The sequence below is a fragment of the Neodiprion lecontei genome, chromosome 7 (genome assembly GCF_021901455.1).
Source record: "Neodiprion lecontei isolate iyNeoLeco1 chromosome 7, iyNeoLeco1.1, whole genome shotgun sequence".
NCBI classification, from domain to species: Eukaryota; Metazoa; Arthropoda; class Insecta; order Hymenoptera; family Diprionidae; genus Neodiprion; species Neodiprion lecontei.
The window spans coordinates 24,723,920-24,743,033 of NC_060266.1; the positions used below are offsets into that span (position 1 = coordinate 24,723,920).

Here is a 19,114-nt window from a genome sequence, read left to right on the forward strand (position 1 = left end):
TGTGATTAACAAGTTGAACTCCTGCATCAGCTTCCATTGCCTTAGCACTTCCGCAGAAGTTCAATCTACAATCATGATCATCTTTTTTATGCCCCATATCACATTTCTTACATTTTCTATTTCTAGTTGCGTAGTCTAGAATTTTTCCTGACAAGAAACCGATGATAGTGCTATAACCGTTCAAACTATCATAGCTACGCCCGTTACCGCGTTTAGACCAGCCCATATCAAATGACACAATGATATTTATTATTTCACCTAGTGTATTATCAAATAAATTTTGATTATCATTTGAGGAAAGCGTAAGGACATCTAACTGCGGGAAAATATCTTGGGCAATCTCCACTGGTCTGAAATAATAAATAAAAATAGTTAAAATAAAAAAATTAAACCAGATTTACAATTATTTTTTTTTTATTTTATGTAGACAATTCAATGCCGTGAAATTAATAGCAATACATTTTTTGTAAAAAATACAAGTATATAATGTAGATTAGTGCTTGTCAACTTATTGAATATTTAATTCAATTCTTGATCGAAATATTGTAAATAATTACAACAAGATAAAGTCTCTCCTTTATTTTGTGTAAAAATAAATGTTGTTGTATATTATACATTTACTGATAGCATAATAATTATAAATCACCAGTTTATGTATAATATTCAAATCCTAAGATATAAATTGAAACAAAATAATAACTACTTCTGCTTAATATTATATTACAAATAATTCATTCGTAGAAAATATAATTTTACAATTTTTCAATAAATTATATTACAATTTTATAAAAATCAGTGTTGAGAAAATGATTTATAATTATTATGATGATCAGCATCAGTCCATTGAACAGTTCAAATGAATTAGAATGGATGCTTACAATGTGTCACACAGCTTTTTGACATTTTTTATCACCAATTCTTTTTCCTCAGAAGCAGCTCGCTTGCAACTTTCTTTAGCTTCTAATTCTATTGCTTGACCAACTACAACTTCGTACTTTTTATAAATTTTGTCTATTACTCGAGGTAAATTGGCACAAGCAAGAATTTTATTTAAGCCAGTATTTCCAACACCGGCATGAATAGCCCCTGAAACATTCAAATAGTAAATATCATAAATTTCTTATAAAATAATTGTAAAGCTATTAATTATGTCAATTCAAGTTTTTTACTTTTACACATAAATAGAATATTGCGAATTCACTTACCTAAAACCACGGACATATTGACATCAGAAACACCATTGGTGGACTCTGCGGTATTAACATTATTATATCTGCCACAAGTATCACATTTTATCTTAAACTTTACGTGAAGTCCTTCTCTGTTATAGCCGTACATTTTTTCCATGTCTAAAAGACTGCTGCAGCTGGTGCATTTGAGGTTTTTAGCTAATTTTTCCAATGCAACTATACAATTCCCATCTGGAATTTTACATTGAGTAGTTTCATGCAGTGTTTCGAGAATTTTTGTTTTTTTAGCTTCTGACATAGCTGTTAGAGCTTTAGCTACTCTATCGCCTACTTTTTTTTTCACAAACCTCCCATTCTTCAAACGTGAAGTCATTATAAATAAATTATTTTTTAACTCCAAAATAAAAGTAACCTCAAAACATTAAAACTCTGTAGCACACGTCTCAGATATAATAATAATATACAGAAAGAGAATACAATGTTGCCAGATCTGAGAAACGACGCAATGGGTATATTTTTGGACTTCTGCGCACGTTCGCGCCACTGAAAATGTACACTGCACCTCAACTTTTTGTTATTGCATCATAGTATAGTTTACATAGGGGGACTGTTTTAGAAGTTGAGGACCACTGCTAGGTGGGAACGTCCTTAATATAAATATAGATAAATTACGATGACATGGAACGATTTGACGCGCTGGAAGATTAGTCGATAGCTGTGAACCACAGAGCGAACACGTTACAAGCAGTGTCCGATCGAAAGTCAGATTTTTTCCAAAGCCGAAAGATTAACTTTGGTAAGAAATTCTATAATAACGGCTAAAAAGCAGAATAATATAAATTCAAATTGTGTAGGAATTATTTGATCTTATGCGTAATAGTAGTAATAAAATACGTATGATTTATATGTTTATTTCTTTATTGAAATGAAACAAGACAACAATACCTAACTCGACTCGAAACTCACGCGCATTTCTACAAGAGTTCGTCCGTTTCCGATGGCCGATAAAAACCTTCGGCTAATTTTTGATCGAAGCCGAAAGTTCGATCGGACATTAGTCGCAAGTGTTTTGTTTCATTCCAGAACGAGACGTTATGGTGGCGAGCTACTCTATCAAATGCCTTTTTTTGGCATTGCTGGTGAAAAATTACGTTACTGCGAGGAGTTACGCTAAAGAAGCAAGTATTAACGAAGCCCAGGTTTGCATCCCCCAAGGAAAACTGCAAGGTACAACACGGACAACGCGCAATAATCGAATTGTATCGGCTTTCTTGGGAATCCCTTACGCGCAACCACCGATTGGAAATCTAAGGTTTTTAAACTACGTCAAATTTAACGAATATATGCGTGAGTTACTACACGACGTGACACACGGCTGTTGATACCGTAACATCAACGGATGATCAGCACGTTATCATACCTCAAATGTCGTTTCAAAAACATCGTGCCTCAGAATTCGAAATCAAAAACAAACGAGAACATGTCTCTGACTTTGACCCGACAACACCGTACCTCGTGTTGTGATTTTGTTTAAGAAATTTTCAACGCCTTTGACGCTGACGTTGAAATGTTATCGTTGAAGAAACATTAGCGATGGTAAAAGATCAAGATTCAGTTACATGCCGAAAAATGTTATTTGCTCCGAGGAGATTCGAACAAATTCTTAGCGCGTCCTTTTATACCGTAGATTCGCAAATCCGGTGGCGGCTGACGGTTGGAATGGGATTCGAAACGCTAGCGTCGATTCGAATGAATGTCCTCAGATCTCCAACAGCGAAATAGTGGGTGATGAGGATTGCCTGTATCTGAACGTCTACACGCCGCAGGTGATTATGGATTGGGAACAATCTGACGCACTCCTTTAAACGATCGAATTATATCATATAAGCAAATTCGATACACGAGGTTGTTAACTTTGACGAGATGATCGTGCGTTCAGCTTTCCAGAAAGGCTACCTCGCCGCTACTTCCGGTGATGGTGTTCATTTACGGAGGAGCATTCGACAGCGGAAACGCCGATTCGTCGAAATACGGCCCGGAATACCTCCTCGACAAAGACGTGATTCTCGTAACCATCAGCTATCGTGTAGGAGTATTGGGATTTTTGAGCACCGGTGACAAGGTGGCTTCGGGAAATTGGGGCTTGAAGGATCAGGTCCTCGGCCTGAAATGGGTACAGAGTAACATCGAGTACTTTGGCGGTGATCCTGATCAGGTGACGCTGTTCGGACAAAGCGCAGGCGCGGCTTCGGTTCATCTTCTGACAATGTCAAACCTCACGATTGGTAAGAAGAACAAGTTCGGTCGACATTCGAAAACGAAATGTGCTTCCGGTGCGGTTTCTCTTTCGTGTAACGTGTCTGCAGTCAAATCCTTCGCGATGAAGTCTGCTTTACCGTATTCCGAAGTGCATCAAATTTCCACCGATATCGAATCAGCTGTTTTCTGTTTTCGCAGGACTCTTCCACAGATACATAACGGAAAGTGGATCCGCCCTTGCGGCATGGGCTTACAAACCTAGCGGCCCTTATGCCGACCGAGCATTTGAGCTTGGCAAATATGTTGGCTGTTCCAATACATCGACGGATTCTCTGATTGAATGTTTGCGGACAGTTGATGTTTCGGACATGGTAGGTTCTTATCCGGAATTCAATCATCACGAATGGTTTCAGACAGTCGTTTGGGGTCCAACTGATGAGCCAAATATTAAAGATGCCGTCCTCACTGACAGCCCCCAGAATATAATTCGCAATGGCTTGGTTCACGATTTGCCTTGGATTTCAGGTGCTTGTCAAGATGGCGGATTACTTATGACTGTAGGTAAGTTTACGTAGCTAACAAATAATCGTTTGGATCTCACAGCTGTTTTTGAAAACTTTCAATACCTGAATTTGACCACGAACGGATAACTTACGGATACAATCTGCTTACTGCTCCGTATTTCAATCCATTATCAAACTTTTTTGACACTGCTATCAGACACGTATGAAAATGAGACACTGCTTGATGACTTTGTGGCAAACTTTGACCGCATTTTACCTGCTCTGTTGAGTTGGAACTATTTACCGGATTCGGGAGCCGCTTGGATTGAACCCATCAAGTCACACTACTTCAATGATTTCGAAGCAGATAAAAACGAGGTGAGAGTCACGGATATTTCAATCGCAACAAAGTTTTCAAGAGCAACAAATTATAATTCCGTTATTTGGCAGATACGCGATAATCTGACAGTCCTCGTGACTGACGTTTACTTTTTGTATCCGACCTACGACGCACTCCGACAGCAGTTTTCAACGTCGGTGAATCCACAATATTTTTACATCTTCGATTACCGCGGCGTATTGAGCTATACGTACCAGTTAACCGGCAATACAGTGGACTACGGCGTGACGCACGGTGATGACTTGGTGTACCTGTTTCCAAATTCGGAATTATTTTCTAGTCTCAACGAAACTCGAAGTGAGAAAGATTACGAAATGGTAAACATTATGGTGGAATTGTGGACGTCTTTCGCTATCGAGGGGTAAGCTGATTTCCTTATCAAACATGGGAATGGACCTGTTATTGGCAGTCATTTCGAAACTTCGACTCAAAAACATGTTTCCAGGAAACCCACGACTCCAGCGATGGGCATCTGCGAGAAGTGGAAACCGTATTCAATCGGGAAGGACAACGACCTTCGCATCGGAAATTATTCCAAGCTCACACTTGCCGTTGAATATTTCTATTTAAAAGAACGTCTACAGTTTTGGGATGACTTGATAGCTAACGTGCCATTGTAATCGATAAGCTGCGTTTCTCCGGTCCATTACCAGCACATCCGAGTTCGATTGCTTCACATTTACACGTTTGTTGTATTTTACTTTAATCTTCAAGGGGTGTGAATCACTTTAATGTAATTAGTGTTGATGATACGGGTTATCATGGTTTGTTGTATTTTACTTTAATCTTCAAGGGGTGTGAATCACTTTAATGTCATTAGTGTTGATGATACGGGTTATCATCGTAGTAATGAATGAATAAAATCCTATTACACAACATTGTTTGGTTCTCAATCGGAAGAACAAGTTGATTTATCCTTTTTTCCTTCTTAGCTCAACAATTTTCTCATCAATCTATTACTGATATGAAGAAAGATGTCCTGAGTGACCATCAACGTCCTTTCCAAAACTTCCGGATCTTGAAATATGTTTTCGCGAATTTCTCGATATATCTTTTGGGTTCGATGAGATATCGGCTTGGTCTTTGCTAGTCAAGTTTTTAGCGTTACAGACAATACGTGTTCCTCGTTCACAATTCGTGTGGAGCGAAGCAGTAAGTGTTCCACATGTTATTCAGCCAGGCTGTTATACCCGTGACTAATATCAAGATTTAAGCAGACCACTTCAAGTCGGAGACACAAACAATTCAATAAATGATTACAAGATTTGCGGCACATCGTTATTTAGTCTTTAAGGGGATCCAACAAATGGAGTTTAACGCGAAGTATTTTCTTTTCTTTTCTCAACGTAGTCCCAAGCAAATTTTTAGTAGCCCTGAAGCTAAATATCGTAATCAAAAATGTATTCTTGTAAACCCGACATAATATCGTCTAAAAAGAATAAAATTTCGGAAGCTTCGTGTCTTCAGCTGTCGCTATTATATACTCTGGTAATTTGACCTCGTTAAATAATGTCACAATATGTTTAGATCCACTTCCAACAGAAAATTGAGATGTAGAAAATTCGCAGACAGTTGAGGAAATACGGCGATGATAAGAAAACAGATTTCCATAAAAATTCGTTGACTGTGCAAAACTGAAATGAGTCGCAAACGTTGGCGCTATAAATAAGCTCAACCATAAATCATACGAAGAATATATTACGAAATGTACTTCAGTTTCTAGACTTAATTGCGTCGTGCTATGCACTTCAATGTCGTGTTTTTTTTTTCTTAATTTCCGTTTAAAACAGACAATTATATCTCGTTCAGGTCTATGACGATGCTGCGAGCTTATTTATAGATTTTTATTACGATACGTGACGTTCGAAGATCGCGTTAGAAAAAAAATAATGCAAGAATTTTAAAATATCGGTGTAAATTAGTGATGAGAAATAAAAAGAAAAAAAAAAAACAACTTACCCCCTCTGGGAGATGAGGCATCGGTGGTACTGCGCTGCTTACTCGGTCCTGAAACAAACGGAAAGTAAAAAATATTATCACAATGCTGTCCTCTACAAATATGACGATATTACATCTGCGATGGTATGAAGGGAGGGAAAGAAAGAGAGACGGAAGGAGGGTGGAAGAAGCAAGTCGATCGATACTTCGAACCCTTTGTTGTACAGAGTTAAACACTGCGACCGAGAGTGAGAGGACGAATGAGAGCGATAGAGGAAGATGAACGGACAGATAGACATACTTGTACGATGCGATACGTACGTACGTACAAGTATTATTTGCATAGCAATACATGGCTATGGCTATGTATGTATATATGTATAGGGGATTCCGTGCCAAACTCACCGAGGCCGTAACGCAGACCAATTTAAATTTTTCTGATAAAAATGATTTTTTTTTCATACGTTATTTACGTTATCTCAAAAATGTCTTTTTTACAAAAAAAAAACACACATATTCTCTTTGATGCGGAACGATGATTTTAAACTCAGAACGAGTCTGTGATTCCGGTTGTTTCTATTTCTCCAGAGGGATACAAACATTTTATTTCGACAATTTCAACAATTTCAACGCATGTTGTACCATTTATTTAGTTTCTTTGTTTCGGATACGATGATAATATGAAATCTTAATATGAATAAATATTAATTTTACTTCAAGATACTTATCGCCTGTTGTGATTCATCTTTCGGAAATTCCGAGAAGAAGCGCCGAAACGTTAAAAAAAAAAGCTACAACTTGCGTTGACGTTGTCGAAATAAAAAAAAAAACGGGAATCAGACTCTCGTTCTGGGCTTAAAATAATCGTTTCACATCAAAGAGTGTCTGTGAATTTTTTAGAAACAAATTACGTTTTTGATATGGCTTGTGCAAGGACTAAAAAAACAAATTATTCTCAGAAATTTTCTCGTGGTTTTTGCAGCAAAGTCGATTATGTAAATAAGATCCAAAAAAAAAATGCTAAACTTGTCGGGGTAAAAGGGTTTTTGCGGGTTGGCATGGAATGCCCCATACACGAATACATACATATATATATGTTCAATAGATTCAACCGGAGCAGCAATCGTCGTTCCCTCCGGAATCTTCTCTCTCTCTCTCTCTCTCTCTCTCTTTGCCCCCCCCGGCAACTTTCTAAGCCCTACGATTTTCGCTTTGATTTTTCATACGAAACATTTTTGCATCGCCCCGGGAGAGGGTAGCGGCCGATATATACGCAGAAATATTTGCATAAATAAAACGAATACCCGCGTATACACCCTGCAGGGAAAGCGTTTACTGCCTATATTATGCAATATTATACCAGGCATTCCGTGCCAAGTCGACCGGGTTTAAATTACCTCTTTTGAGGTGACAGTACGAGAGGCCTTTAAAACCAAATTTTTTTTCCTACGTTCGTTATTAATATTCGAATACTTTTCTAGAACGACCCTGAGGTGCTTTTTCCGACCATCCATCAATTACAATAAAGTTGCGATGGTTCGAAAAATTTTCCACTATGCGAAATATGTTGTATTTTAAAAATCCTAAACTAATATCCATGATACGTATAATACAAGAATATTCCAATATTCGTGTGACTCCAAAAACTAATTGATGAAAATGTCAGAAAATAATAATCTGGGGATAATGATAATCATAACTACGTTACACGTGTTACGTTTCTTCATTGAGAAAAATTTCATTTGTTACAGTAGTTAGAAAAATTGAGTAAAACAGGTATCGTTAAAAAAAACTGTTTGGAAACTAATTTTCATTTTCTACCTGGAACTATATTTTTCGATTGCGGTAAAAAATGAAAATACTCAAGGACTGAGCGGTAACCGGATCTCAAAATTTCTCTCAGCGTTGATCCATTTTTCTTGATCCGCACCACCAGCGATATTTCGCCAATTTCCAACCACTTTGAAAAATTCTTAAAGAGTATAAAAAAAAAATATGCAATATAACTTGAATATATTCAAAAGCTCCGCGGTGTGCTTCGTATCGATTCCCTTAGCAGGGCAGTTTACGAGCGAACGAGCGAGATCAGCCCTTTCCTTTCATTTTGACGTTCGATCGGTCGGAAGAAGCGCGAAACCCGTTTTGCCTTCTTCTTCCCCTCGGGAACCTCTTCCCTTTTTTTTTTTCTTCCCCTGAGGTTGCAGGCGGTCGGTTCGCGGCTTGCGTAACGACGAAGGGAAAGGAGAGAGAGAGAGGAGAGAGCGGCGAGATAAGGGGGAAGCGGGTAGATTCGCTGCTCGGGTCCTCCCGATAACAGATCTTTACCTAACTTAAGCTCGGAGTTGCAGCTTCGGTAAGGGTGAATGAGAAGGGCGAACCTACGAAGGTGGCGGGACCCGCAGCCATCCCTCCCTTTCGCTCGGTTAAACGTCGATAATCTGATTGGAAACGGTAGGCGATCGCAACCTGGACCGCGGAGCTGTTGCGTAAATCGAAAGATCGAGAAGCGCGAGCAAAAAATTAAAACATTCTCGATTGTACGAAATATTACGTTTGGAAAAGGGTTAAACGTTAACTGAGATACGATACGTTGGGGTGTTTGAGGGAAAAATAAATTTCACATTTTTCCACCGTGGCAACCCGTGAAAAGTTTATACGAGCTTTCTACGTTACGCGAAAGATCAAGCTCAGTTGATTTTTGTACTGTCAAGTACAAGTCGATGTTTCGCCAAGTGTATCCGACGACTCTTTCATTATCGATTCAACGTTATAAAACAGTTATAATTTAATACCAACATTTTATTGGTGAGAATAAGATTCCCGGTTGATAAATCGTCGCGTTACGGATCGTGATCCTCAGGTTGAATACAAATGTTTGATTTTTGCAACATCGAAATCCGGTGGAGTGAAAAACATAAGAATAAAAATAACAAACATAATTTACCTTCGTGGATAACTTTTCTTTCTTACCCCAAGTTCCATGCAACGAAATATATTACATGTAATAATTATTATTCATTCGTCTACTACGTTGAACAAAAAAAATTTCTCTTTGTTTCTTTAAAATTTTCTCGAAAAACTGGTGCGTAGATACGGAGAAATTCCAGAGGGTGAACAAAAAACGAGATGAGAAACACGATGTAAAATCATAGAAAGAGATAACGTGTCCACGACGCTATATAACTGAGCGTAATTTATTTCCCCAGCGAAAAGTCGTTACGGAGTATGAAAAATTTTCAAAATTTTAATTTAATTTTATTCACTCCGTGCAGCGCTAAATGGCTAGAGGAACCGAGCTAGGGAGTGAAAAGAAGAATCTCGCAATTTCATACAGCATCCTCCCCTCTCTCTTTCTCGCTCTCGTAATTTCCAAGCACACTATACTGAACAATAAAGCAGCCGTCTACTTCTTACTCGCGTCAAGCCAGCAATTCACGGTTCTAAGCACACGTAAATTAAAAATATTAATATCACACTTGACGTTTATTAATATATATAATATAATTACCGTTTCCGAAAAGAAGAAGGACAAAAAAAAAGAGGTTACGAAATAATCAGAGATCGTGAAAAATCATCTGTTGCGGTGAAAATATTTCAGCTGTTCGATGTCACATTGAACCTGGCGTGAAAAATTTTTGAAAATAATTTCTGAACCATCTTTATTTTTATTTTTTTTTTTTTTTTTAAACAGCGAAGTATTTTCCTCCGACAATTGGACAGAGAAAAGCGCAAAAATTTAGACCAATACGAATCGTCATCGAAATCCGTTGATACACAATTTGTAGAAAAAATTAATGATCAAAACATGAAACCTCGACTTTTCTTTCTCGAATCGATTATATAAAAAATACTGCTTATTGTCACAGAATACTTACTCCAGGGAGTTAAAAAAATCGACAGCGATAAACCTGAAAAGATCGAGATGAAAAAATGTCGAGACGATAACTTCGATTACCGTCTTTCTATCTCGTTCTTAATTTTCATCGTATCGCAATAATATAAGAAACGCTGAAAACGCGTGGAAGAATCGGTATTTTCACGATTCGAGATTAAAGGAAGCGAAACAACGCGTTGGTATCCGCTCCGTTAATTAATGATTCAAATCCCATTTATCATTCTAGTTCTTCTCGCTCGGGCGAATCGTTGAATCCAGCGCTCTAAAGTGCTTTACCTCGCCATACCCCGTATCCTCCTCTCGTTCTCTAATTAAATAACTTCAAAACACTTTTCGTCTACCTCATCCGTCTGCTCTACTTCTCTCTCTCTCTCTCTATCTCTCCCTCTCCGGCTCTTTCTCTCGTACTTGAGCTAATCGTGATGAAATACGACTACAGAGAGCGCATAAACGGAAATTTTAACACGCAGCAACGTTTCTTTGACGAAGCTGCAGGTTGAATTTTCCCAAAGACGTTAAAGTTAAGTTATACAATATAAAGCGGAAAGCATAATCGTGCGGAATAAATTCGGGGTTGGGTTGGCTGTAAGTGCGCAGGGCAGAGGTTTCAAAAACAGCCCGAGTTCGATCAACAACAACTTTCAAAAAAAAAAAGAAGAAGATGAAGAAGAAGAAGAAGAAGAGTCGGTAACGAAGTTCCCCGATCACTCGTGGCATATCCAGACGATACGGTGTATGTACGAGGAGACCCGTCAAAGTCTGCAAAATTGTTGCTGCCGTCATGCGCGCGTCAAAAAGTTACAAGTAACTCGGGGGGTGGAAAAAAAAAAAAAAAGAACAAGGGATGAAAGTATTTGAGAAGAAAAAGAGAATAAACAAAAATCCGATTAGACGAAAATCAGCCTCGGCTTATTCACGCGATCTTCCAAACGAATATAAATCGAGGTAATAAATATTCAGTTTACAGAAAATTCCGAGAGGAAAAGAGGTAGGAAAAAATAAAAAAAAACCAATTCCTTTCCCAAAAAGATTTAATACAGTTTTTTAAAGAAAAAAAAAAATAATAAAAATCTCAAATATATATATCGTATATATATGTATATGTGATGCATGCTTTATATAACGTTCGTGCAGTTGCAAGTTGCTAATAAATTCTCATAAAATATAGTTAGATACACATTGTACAGATAATGAGGCATAAAGATAACAAAGCTTGAAGAGCAGCGGTACGATTAAACTCGTCCAATTCCGAGCTCCAAATACATATATACATATAACTTTTATAACACGCATATATATGCAGCGTTGTTTCGAAATTAGTTGTTTCACAGGAATGTTTAATTTTATCACTGGCAAATGCCTGGCGAGAAGAAACTTTTTACACGTTATACGTAAACACACGTAGGTTCGCAGTTTCCTTCCTTCCTTTCTTCCTTTCTTCCTTCTTTCCTTCCTATCCTTACTCCTTCATTCTGCTTTTATTACACACCTTCCACCTCTGCCCGCGCCCCCTAAAATTCCTCCTTCCGCATTTAGTAAAACGTAACTGCTTCAATTAGCGAAATAAGGACACCGCAGCACCACCACCACCGCCGTATGTACTTCGCAGGGATTTCTACTCTACGATACTTTATAATAATAGTAATAGTAATAATAATAATAACGGTAGTGGTAGTAGTAGCAGTGATAGTAACGATGATAATTATAACGATAGTTGTAGTGGTAGTAGTAATAATAATAATCAAAAAAACAGAACAAGGGTATTTCGCATCCTTTCCACCCGCAACGCGACGACGTTAAATTTTTACACAACCTGCGCATTTTTCGTATAAACAAATATTTCGCGCAAATAGAAATATACAATATATTCTATTATAATGGAAGTTTGCCTACATTGCATTATAATCACACCGATTGCGAAAGAAATGTCAAATCATATATTATACTGGTGCTGTTGTCGTTGTTGTTGTTGTCATTATTATTGAAGTAACTATACAACATTATACAGTTACGTATACATTACACAATAAATTTCACGTCGTTCTGATTCTCATCTATCAATGTAACATGTACAATGTACATGCGCAACCGATTGAATTCGTATATTGCGATAAAGGAAAATTAAAAAAGAAGCACGCAACTTCACAGGTTTGAGAATCTCGCGGCTCCTTTTCACCCGAAGGATTAGCAGACGTTTACACCTTCGGTTTTTCGCCCAGATGTAGGTGTAAAGCGTGTTAGACGTGCGAGTAAAGGTAGGTGCGTTAGAGATGGGTTTGTATCTGGAAGCCTGTTTGCACGTAACTTGTGAAGGAACGAACCAGCGTGCATCGTCTCCTGTACAAATGTGCTGCTAAAACGTTGGGGGGGTAGCATGTGGCTAACTAAATCTGGCTGTTGGTTTTCGCCGAGTTTACACTGTACCCCTTCGATAAATACCTGCAACCCCATAAAGGGTCGGCAGTACAGTTGTACGTATGCTTAGGTGGGTACGCGAGGTCTCTGTGTGCATACGATCTATATGGCAAACGGTACGATATTGGATCGGAGGTGTTCCGGAACGAGCTGCACGGGGGAAGGTTTATATGTAGGTACACGTACCTAAACCTACTTGTAGGTATTACACGAATACCCGAGAGACTGTACTGATAAGAAAGCAAAATCAAAATCCGCTATCTTATTCTTGATTATAAAATTCTTACTTTCATTTAATACGTATCAGAGTGAGACTCGAGCATAAATACAAACAGGGAAAGTGGAAATGGAAAGCGGAATCAAAGAGAAGAAGAACGAACACGGAACTTTGCGTACATTTCGTGAAGAAATTGTTTATTCAATTTTATAAGAAATATTGTTTGGATCGTTGTAATCAAAACTTGGTTTTTTTTATTATAATTTTTTTTTTTTTTGTAAAAATACCGTACGTGATCGAGGGAAATAGAAGTCTTCTTTCGATTCATCGTACTCGAAAACATAATATTTACCAAAAACATCCCACGCGGCTGAAATAAAATATTCTTTCACCGACCTGTGTTATTCTTTCACTTTTTAATGACGGCAGTAGTAATAATAATAACAATAAGAAGAATCTCGGGTAACAGCTATCGCACATCCCCTTATAAATGAGGGAAACGAGAAACAAAAAGAGGTTTAAAATAAAACTGGAAACAATTGACTGGTTTGAAAGGATTCATTGTCAGTCCAATTAGGGATAAAGAACTTCCCAATAATTCCCTATTACGAATTAATTGCAAAAGATAAGATTTCTCGTTTTTAAAAACGACTCGTCATCCGTAACGAAAAATTCAACACGGTATTATTTTTTAAATTCAATGTTGTTGAATGGGGGGAAAAAAAAAAAGAAATTTCAAAACAGGTACTTTTAAGGGACAACAAAATCAACTAGGACAATAAAAATAGCGGATGTCGAGAATTTGGGTTGTGAAAAAAAAAAAAAAAAAAAAAAAAAAAATTGAAAACAAGTAAACGGTAAGTGACATGCAAAAAAAATTTTTTTTAATAAAAAGACATCGTAAAATACAACTCCGCCGGTTCTAATTGAGAGAATCGAATCGAAACGCAGCGTTAACATTGTTTCCAAGGTACAAAGTGCCCGATGTGTTCTTTCAAACAATACGACATAATAAGAAACGAGACGCAACAAATAATGAATTCACAAACGAAACATCGTAAACAATTGTTTTTCGTGTATTAGGACGCTGCTGCAGGGTAAATTAAGTAGAAATTGTTTTCTTTCGTCAGGTATTATATAGGTATGAATATTGTTGAACAAGTGCCGGTATACAAATTAGAGAGAGAAGGGAGGAAGGAGGGAAGAAGTAGGTCCGTAGGGACAATTTTGGAGAAGCTGTAAGCCTACGGCGACGAAGGTCCCACAGCGGCATGTTTGTACCTCGTAAATATGACCCTTCGAATAATAAACACCCGCGACGCGTATACCCTTGAAATCTCTCTCCTCCTCCTTCATTTCCTTCGGCAACAGCATCCGAATAACGTAAATAAATGACAAATATAGGTGGGATTAAAAATATAGATGAATGAAAAAATCGAAGGGCTGTACAATTATCGAATTTTCAAAGAAGCGGATATTCAATTTATAGAATATTGAAAATTTCTAAAGTCCAAGTATAACGGTGAAGTAAAAGAATATAAAAGTTCAAAACAAAGAATACCTCTCGATAATGTAGAATCGTATCAATAACCTCAATTTTCCGCTTCTATATTTTACCTTTCTCTATTTTCAATTTTCCTTCCATCAATCGGTAATAACAGTTTTTTACCCTTACTCACAAATCTGTACCGACAGACTTGTTACAATACCGTTTATACGTGCAAACATTTCTAATTATCGTTGTACTAATTACACTGAATGTAAAATATCGAGAGAAAAAAAAATTCGAAATAATAATAATAAGAATAATCATAAAAATAATTTATCAGATCTCGGTAAGAATTCATGAAACAAAATATACCCGCAACTGCCATACGATAATTGAATAAAAGAAAAAGTAACCAATCAAGTCCAGTTTTTCCGTAGCATCGATCGTAAATCGATAGAGAAGAAAGCCTCGGAAATTTCTATTATAATATAAAATATAGATATTTATGCGTGTAATTAGAGGAGTATAAAGCTGTCGGCGGTACAACAAACCAAGTGACGTTGACATAATCGCGAAGGGTGTGTGCGCGGTGTTTCCGTTAGTTAAAACAGAGGCAATTAATAACATTCGACGACTCTTTACCAAGCTTTGTGCATGCGTGTCAAGTACCAAGGGAACGAGTCGATCCCATACACACAGAGGCGGCACATCGCCCTGCAGCAGGAACAGCGAATAGCTGCGGGCTTCGGTCGCCGGTAGTCCCGTTAATTAAGGGAGGCTTTGCCCCGCGTTGACTGTAATCACCTGCGGGTTAGGGGGTTGGGGGTGGAAGCGACGTTCTGCCCGACGACATGGATAAAATTGCCGAGGTGGCGGAAGTAAGAGAAGGCGACGATGCAGGAAACCTGGTTAAAATGTACGATAAAAACCCCGAATCCAGAGTATAAACAGCATCGGCGGTAGGTGGAATGAGCAGAAATTTTAGAGCGATGAAAAAAGTGTGACGCGAGGTGATACGTAGGTGGTAAGAAAAATAAATGATATTAAAAAAGGAAAAAAAAAGGAATACGACGCGCAAAAACGTCGGATACAAACAACCTTTCCCTTCTTCTGCATGAAATTCTAGATGATTACGTTACGTAACAAGGGAATAAAGTCGACTTTTATTCCTGTGTTACATAAAGGACTTTATGTCCGACTCGGCTCTGGCCGCAATATTTATTTGAAATTTTGCAACTTTTAAATTAGCCTCATATTTCCCGGTGATGCGTTTTAGGGAAAATCATGCGACTTTCGTTTCGCTTTTGAGGTGAAAAAAGTTGACTTTACGGTTGAGTCGTCATTTCATAACGTTTCTCTTAACGGCCTGTTTCATCGTTGACTAATACTTGAAAATGGCACCCAGTCAATTCGCACAAAGGTATAAACAATACATAAGTAATTGGAAAGAAAACGAAAAAATATTTCCATAGAATTTCGATGATAGCGGAATGGATAGCCCGAACCTTCCAGAAAACCGTCAAGTAACGAAGACTGGAATTTCTTCTTCTTCTTCAAATATTCCGCGCGACAACAACCTCGCCAACTCCAACGTAATACTTCCATGCATTAAAAGAACAAGCTCCTCGATAAGGATAATAACGTTACATTGTATAATCCGAGGGCGAGTAAGCGGCTGCCGCGACTCCATGATCCCATGCATGCCGGTTGGTTAATTGGCCATCGGCAGGCGTAATACGAAATGTCCAGCAGCGGCAACGGGCAAAGGGCAAAGCGGATTAATGCAAATGTCTAACCTATTGCAGAGTGCGGTGGTGGTCCTCCGCCTGGTCCTCTGACCCACGCCTACCACCAACCTCTGTCTGCGCACCGCCGGATCGTGGCTATTACGCCGGGTTTCGGGGGGGGGTGGAGGGATGGTTAGGGGGATGCCGAGAAGGGGGCTGTAATTCCAGGAGTGTATGGCCATCGCCTGCAGCAGGAACTAACCGGTTACAGTACCTACCTACCTACGCTGTACAGCGGGTCGAATTATTGGACCAAACTGCCCTCCTACCCCCACCACCCTTTCTCCTCCTCCTCCTCCTCCTCTTACGCCATGCACCACCACCAACTGCCCGACCGCAACGCCTCAATTTAGAATGCTAATCAGCCTTATCCCCCCTCCCCTTATCCCCCGACGCAAGTTGCGAACCCAACGGTTAAAGGGAACTTCCCATCTTCCATATACACCTACACACACACACACACGCACACACACCCTGTCCCCAGGGTTCGATTCGCTAAACGGCGGAATCCTCGTCCTCATACTCATCTTCCTTCTCTTCTTCTTCTTCTTCTTCTTCTTCTTCTTCTTCTTCTTCTTCTTCTTCTTCTTCTTCTTATTATTATTGTTGTTATTGTTATTATTATTATTATTATTATTATTATTCCTCGAGATTGCGTTATCCTAAATTATATACGTAGAATCGGAGGAGAAAAAGAAGGTTCGAGAATCCAATCGGGTGTTGTACTTGTTACAGTTGAAACTTGTAACGATGATTGATATTTCATTTGGTTCTCCACAGGGGCAAAACTGGACGAATTCGTTCCTCTATCGATCTACTTATGGGGCATTCTACGTCGGTAAACGTTTGACCATGAAATTTTGTTCGTTTAACCAATGATTTTTCTTACGTTAGTACGATCCCTGAAAAGCTTTCGAAAAAAATGTGCAATTTCGTTTTGATTTCAAACACTCGTCTTAATCCTATGATTTTTTAAATGCGTCTCTCAAAAACACCACAAATTTATTTTTATTAAACAAGAGAAGAAAAAAAAAACCATTCGGTTTCCGAAACGAAACATTTTCACGCGAAATTCATCAGAGTGGGACGTGGTTTTCTGTTTTCAGTTTTCATCGTTTCTTCTATTTTCATACCTGTTAAAAATCTAATATCATATATACAGCATAAGATACGCTCACAATTTTTTTTTTTTGCGATATTTTACAGTAGTTTTTTTTACAGGTACGAATATAGAAAAAACAATTGAAAAAATAGCAAAAAAAGATGAAAAAAAATAAATACAAAAATCAAGGTCCCGCTCTGAATCTTGGGTGAAAATGTTTCATCTCGAAAACAAAACGTTTTATTTTTCTTGTTTCACAAAAATCAATTTGGATGTTTTTGAGATAGATTTAAAATTAGAAAAGTCATAGGTTAAAGACGAGCGATTAAAAAAACTTTGACAATTTTGTTTCCAAGCTTTTTCAGGGTTCGTACTAACGCAGGATAAATCGTTGGTGAAATTAAAAAATAAATGTTACGATCAACCGTTTACTGAGTTGGCGCGGAATGTCCCCCTTTACGTATTATACATGATATTTGAAACAAAATTTGTCAACATCCTCTCATCTTCGTACGATGAAAAACGGTTAATTGCATTCCTCGACGAGAGATTATGTTCATTGATTTTTAAAAAACATAAAAAAAAAAAAAAGATGCATTGTGAATTTTTCCGTAACTTGCGAATCGTCAAACGCAACTGCGGACTGACTGCGTTACAGTATTTTTAATCGTTTTATGTTTGCTCCGTCATCTGTTACTTTTTTTTTCAGCTCTACGTTTTTTAAATTTTTTTATTTTTATTTTTTTTTTTTTGTCTAAAACACAATTACCTCTGGCAAATTTTTCACGGTGTACAAACAAACACACACACGCACGCACGCACACATGCAGGCGTACAAACGCATACGATTATATACACGTAACACGTATACACACAAAGTGAAGGATGTTAGCGGAGAGAGACATGATATGTTCGACTATGAAAAGCGTGGTCTTGATGGGCAATTTTCACGAGGCACGACAGCGTGATAATATGATAACCAGTTTTGCGAACCAGGTAGATGGTGGAATTTATAGTGGTAGCCGTGGTAGCTAGTCTGGCAGAGACACATATTTGTACGGCGGAAAAAACGGGAAAAAAAAAGGGAACGAGGAGCATGAAAAATCAGCCACCTCGACGTTGATGTTGTACGTACGTATATTCAAAGGTAAATTAAGTACACACCAAGGTTTCTCTTCGACGCAAGTGTCAAATATTAACAACAACTGATATTAATTACACGACCACACACGACGTCGCGTGAGATAGATTTTACCCTTTTTAATTTCAATATCCGACACGATAAGACGAAAGTTCAAAGATTCGCAATTTATCACAAGTTCGACGTGTAAAAAGAGGAAGTTTCATAGAGTTAGTTTTACGTTTCTTAAATTCCCGATTTCCCGTTCCCGTGCCGCATGAACGTAATAAAATACAGTAGAGAAAAAGATTTCAGAATCGTTTACCGTGAACGATTGAAAAGACATGGATTCAACATTCGCCATTCGTTATATGTACGTATAACATACATACATACATGCATACATATATATATATATATGTATATCCTGCATGGCACTTTTATTCTCTTGGTTCGCAATCGTCCTGCTCCAGAAGCAGTAAGAGTTTCAAGAAATGCTCCTCAACCACAAGTTACCGAGAGTTTCCGTCGTCTCTATCTGTCAATTTACGAGACACAAGAAGCAGCGGGATAGAGTACAGGTATTGGTAGCAGTAGTAGTAGTGGTAGTGGTGGTAGTAGTAGGTGGAGGATGACTAGTTCGTTCCCAATTCCGGAACCACCAACGACTCTACTGGCCCGGTTTCCGGTACTTCGGTCGGAGGTTGAAACACGGCGAAACTACGGTATAAGGCACCACCACCACCACCACCACCACCACCACCACCACCGCCAGTGGCGACGAACGAATGCGATGTAG

The 19,114-nt window shown here is 38.3% G+C and overlaps 3 protein-coding genes across 5 annotated transcripts in view; 1 reads left to right on the forward strand and 2 right to left on the reverse strand.

Annotated features, from left to right (window-relative positions):
* Positions 1-19,114, reverse strand: part of LOC107225112 (hemicentin-2) — a 165,269-nt gene that overhangs the window by 109,636 nt on the left and 36,519 nt on the right. For all 3 annotated transcript variants that reach the window (XM_046744780.1, XM_046744781.1, XM_046744779.1), the window contains exon 2: positions 6,312-6,359. In XM_046744780.1, the coding sequence (XP_046600736.1) occupies positions 6,312-6,359 (48 nt within the window). The remainder of the gene's footprint in view (positions 1-6,311; positions 6,360-19,114) is intronic.
* On the reverse strand, positions 754-1,832 carry LOC124295293. The gene is made up of 2 exons (XM_046744785.1): positions 1,206-1,832; positions 754-1,086 (listed from the first exon to the last, which is right to left on the reverse strand). The coding sequence occupies exons 1-2, from the start codon at positions 1,561-1,563 to the stop codon at positions 875-877; spliced, it is 570 nt and encodes a 189-aa protein (XP_046600741.1). The 5' UTR covers positions 1,564-1,832; the 3' UTR covers positions 754-874.
* Positions 1,890-5,230, forward strand: LOC107217412 (juvenile hormone esterase-like). The gene is made up of 8 exons (XM_046744782.1): positions 1,890-1,986; positions 2,274-2,502; positions 2,878-3,016; positions 3,130-3,475; positions 3,648-4,010; positions 4,170-4,330; positions 4,403-4,713; positions 4,798-5,230. The coding sequence occupies exons 2-8, from the start codon at positions 2,285-2,287 to the stop codon at positions 4,970-4,972; spliced, it is 1,713 nt and encodes a 570-aa protein (XP_046600738.1). The 5' UTR covers positions 1,890-1,986; positions 2,274-2,284; the 3' UTR covers positions 4,973-5,230.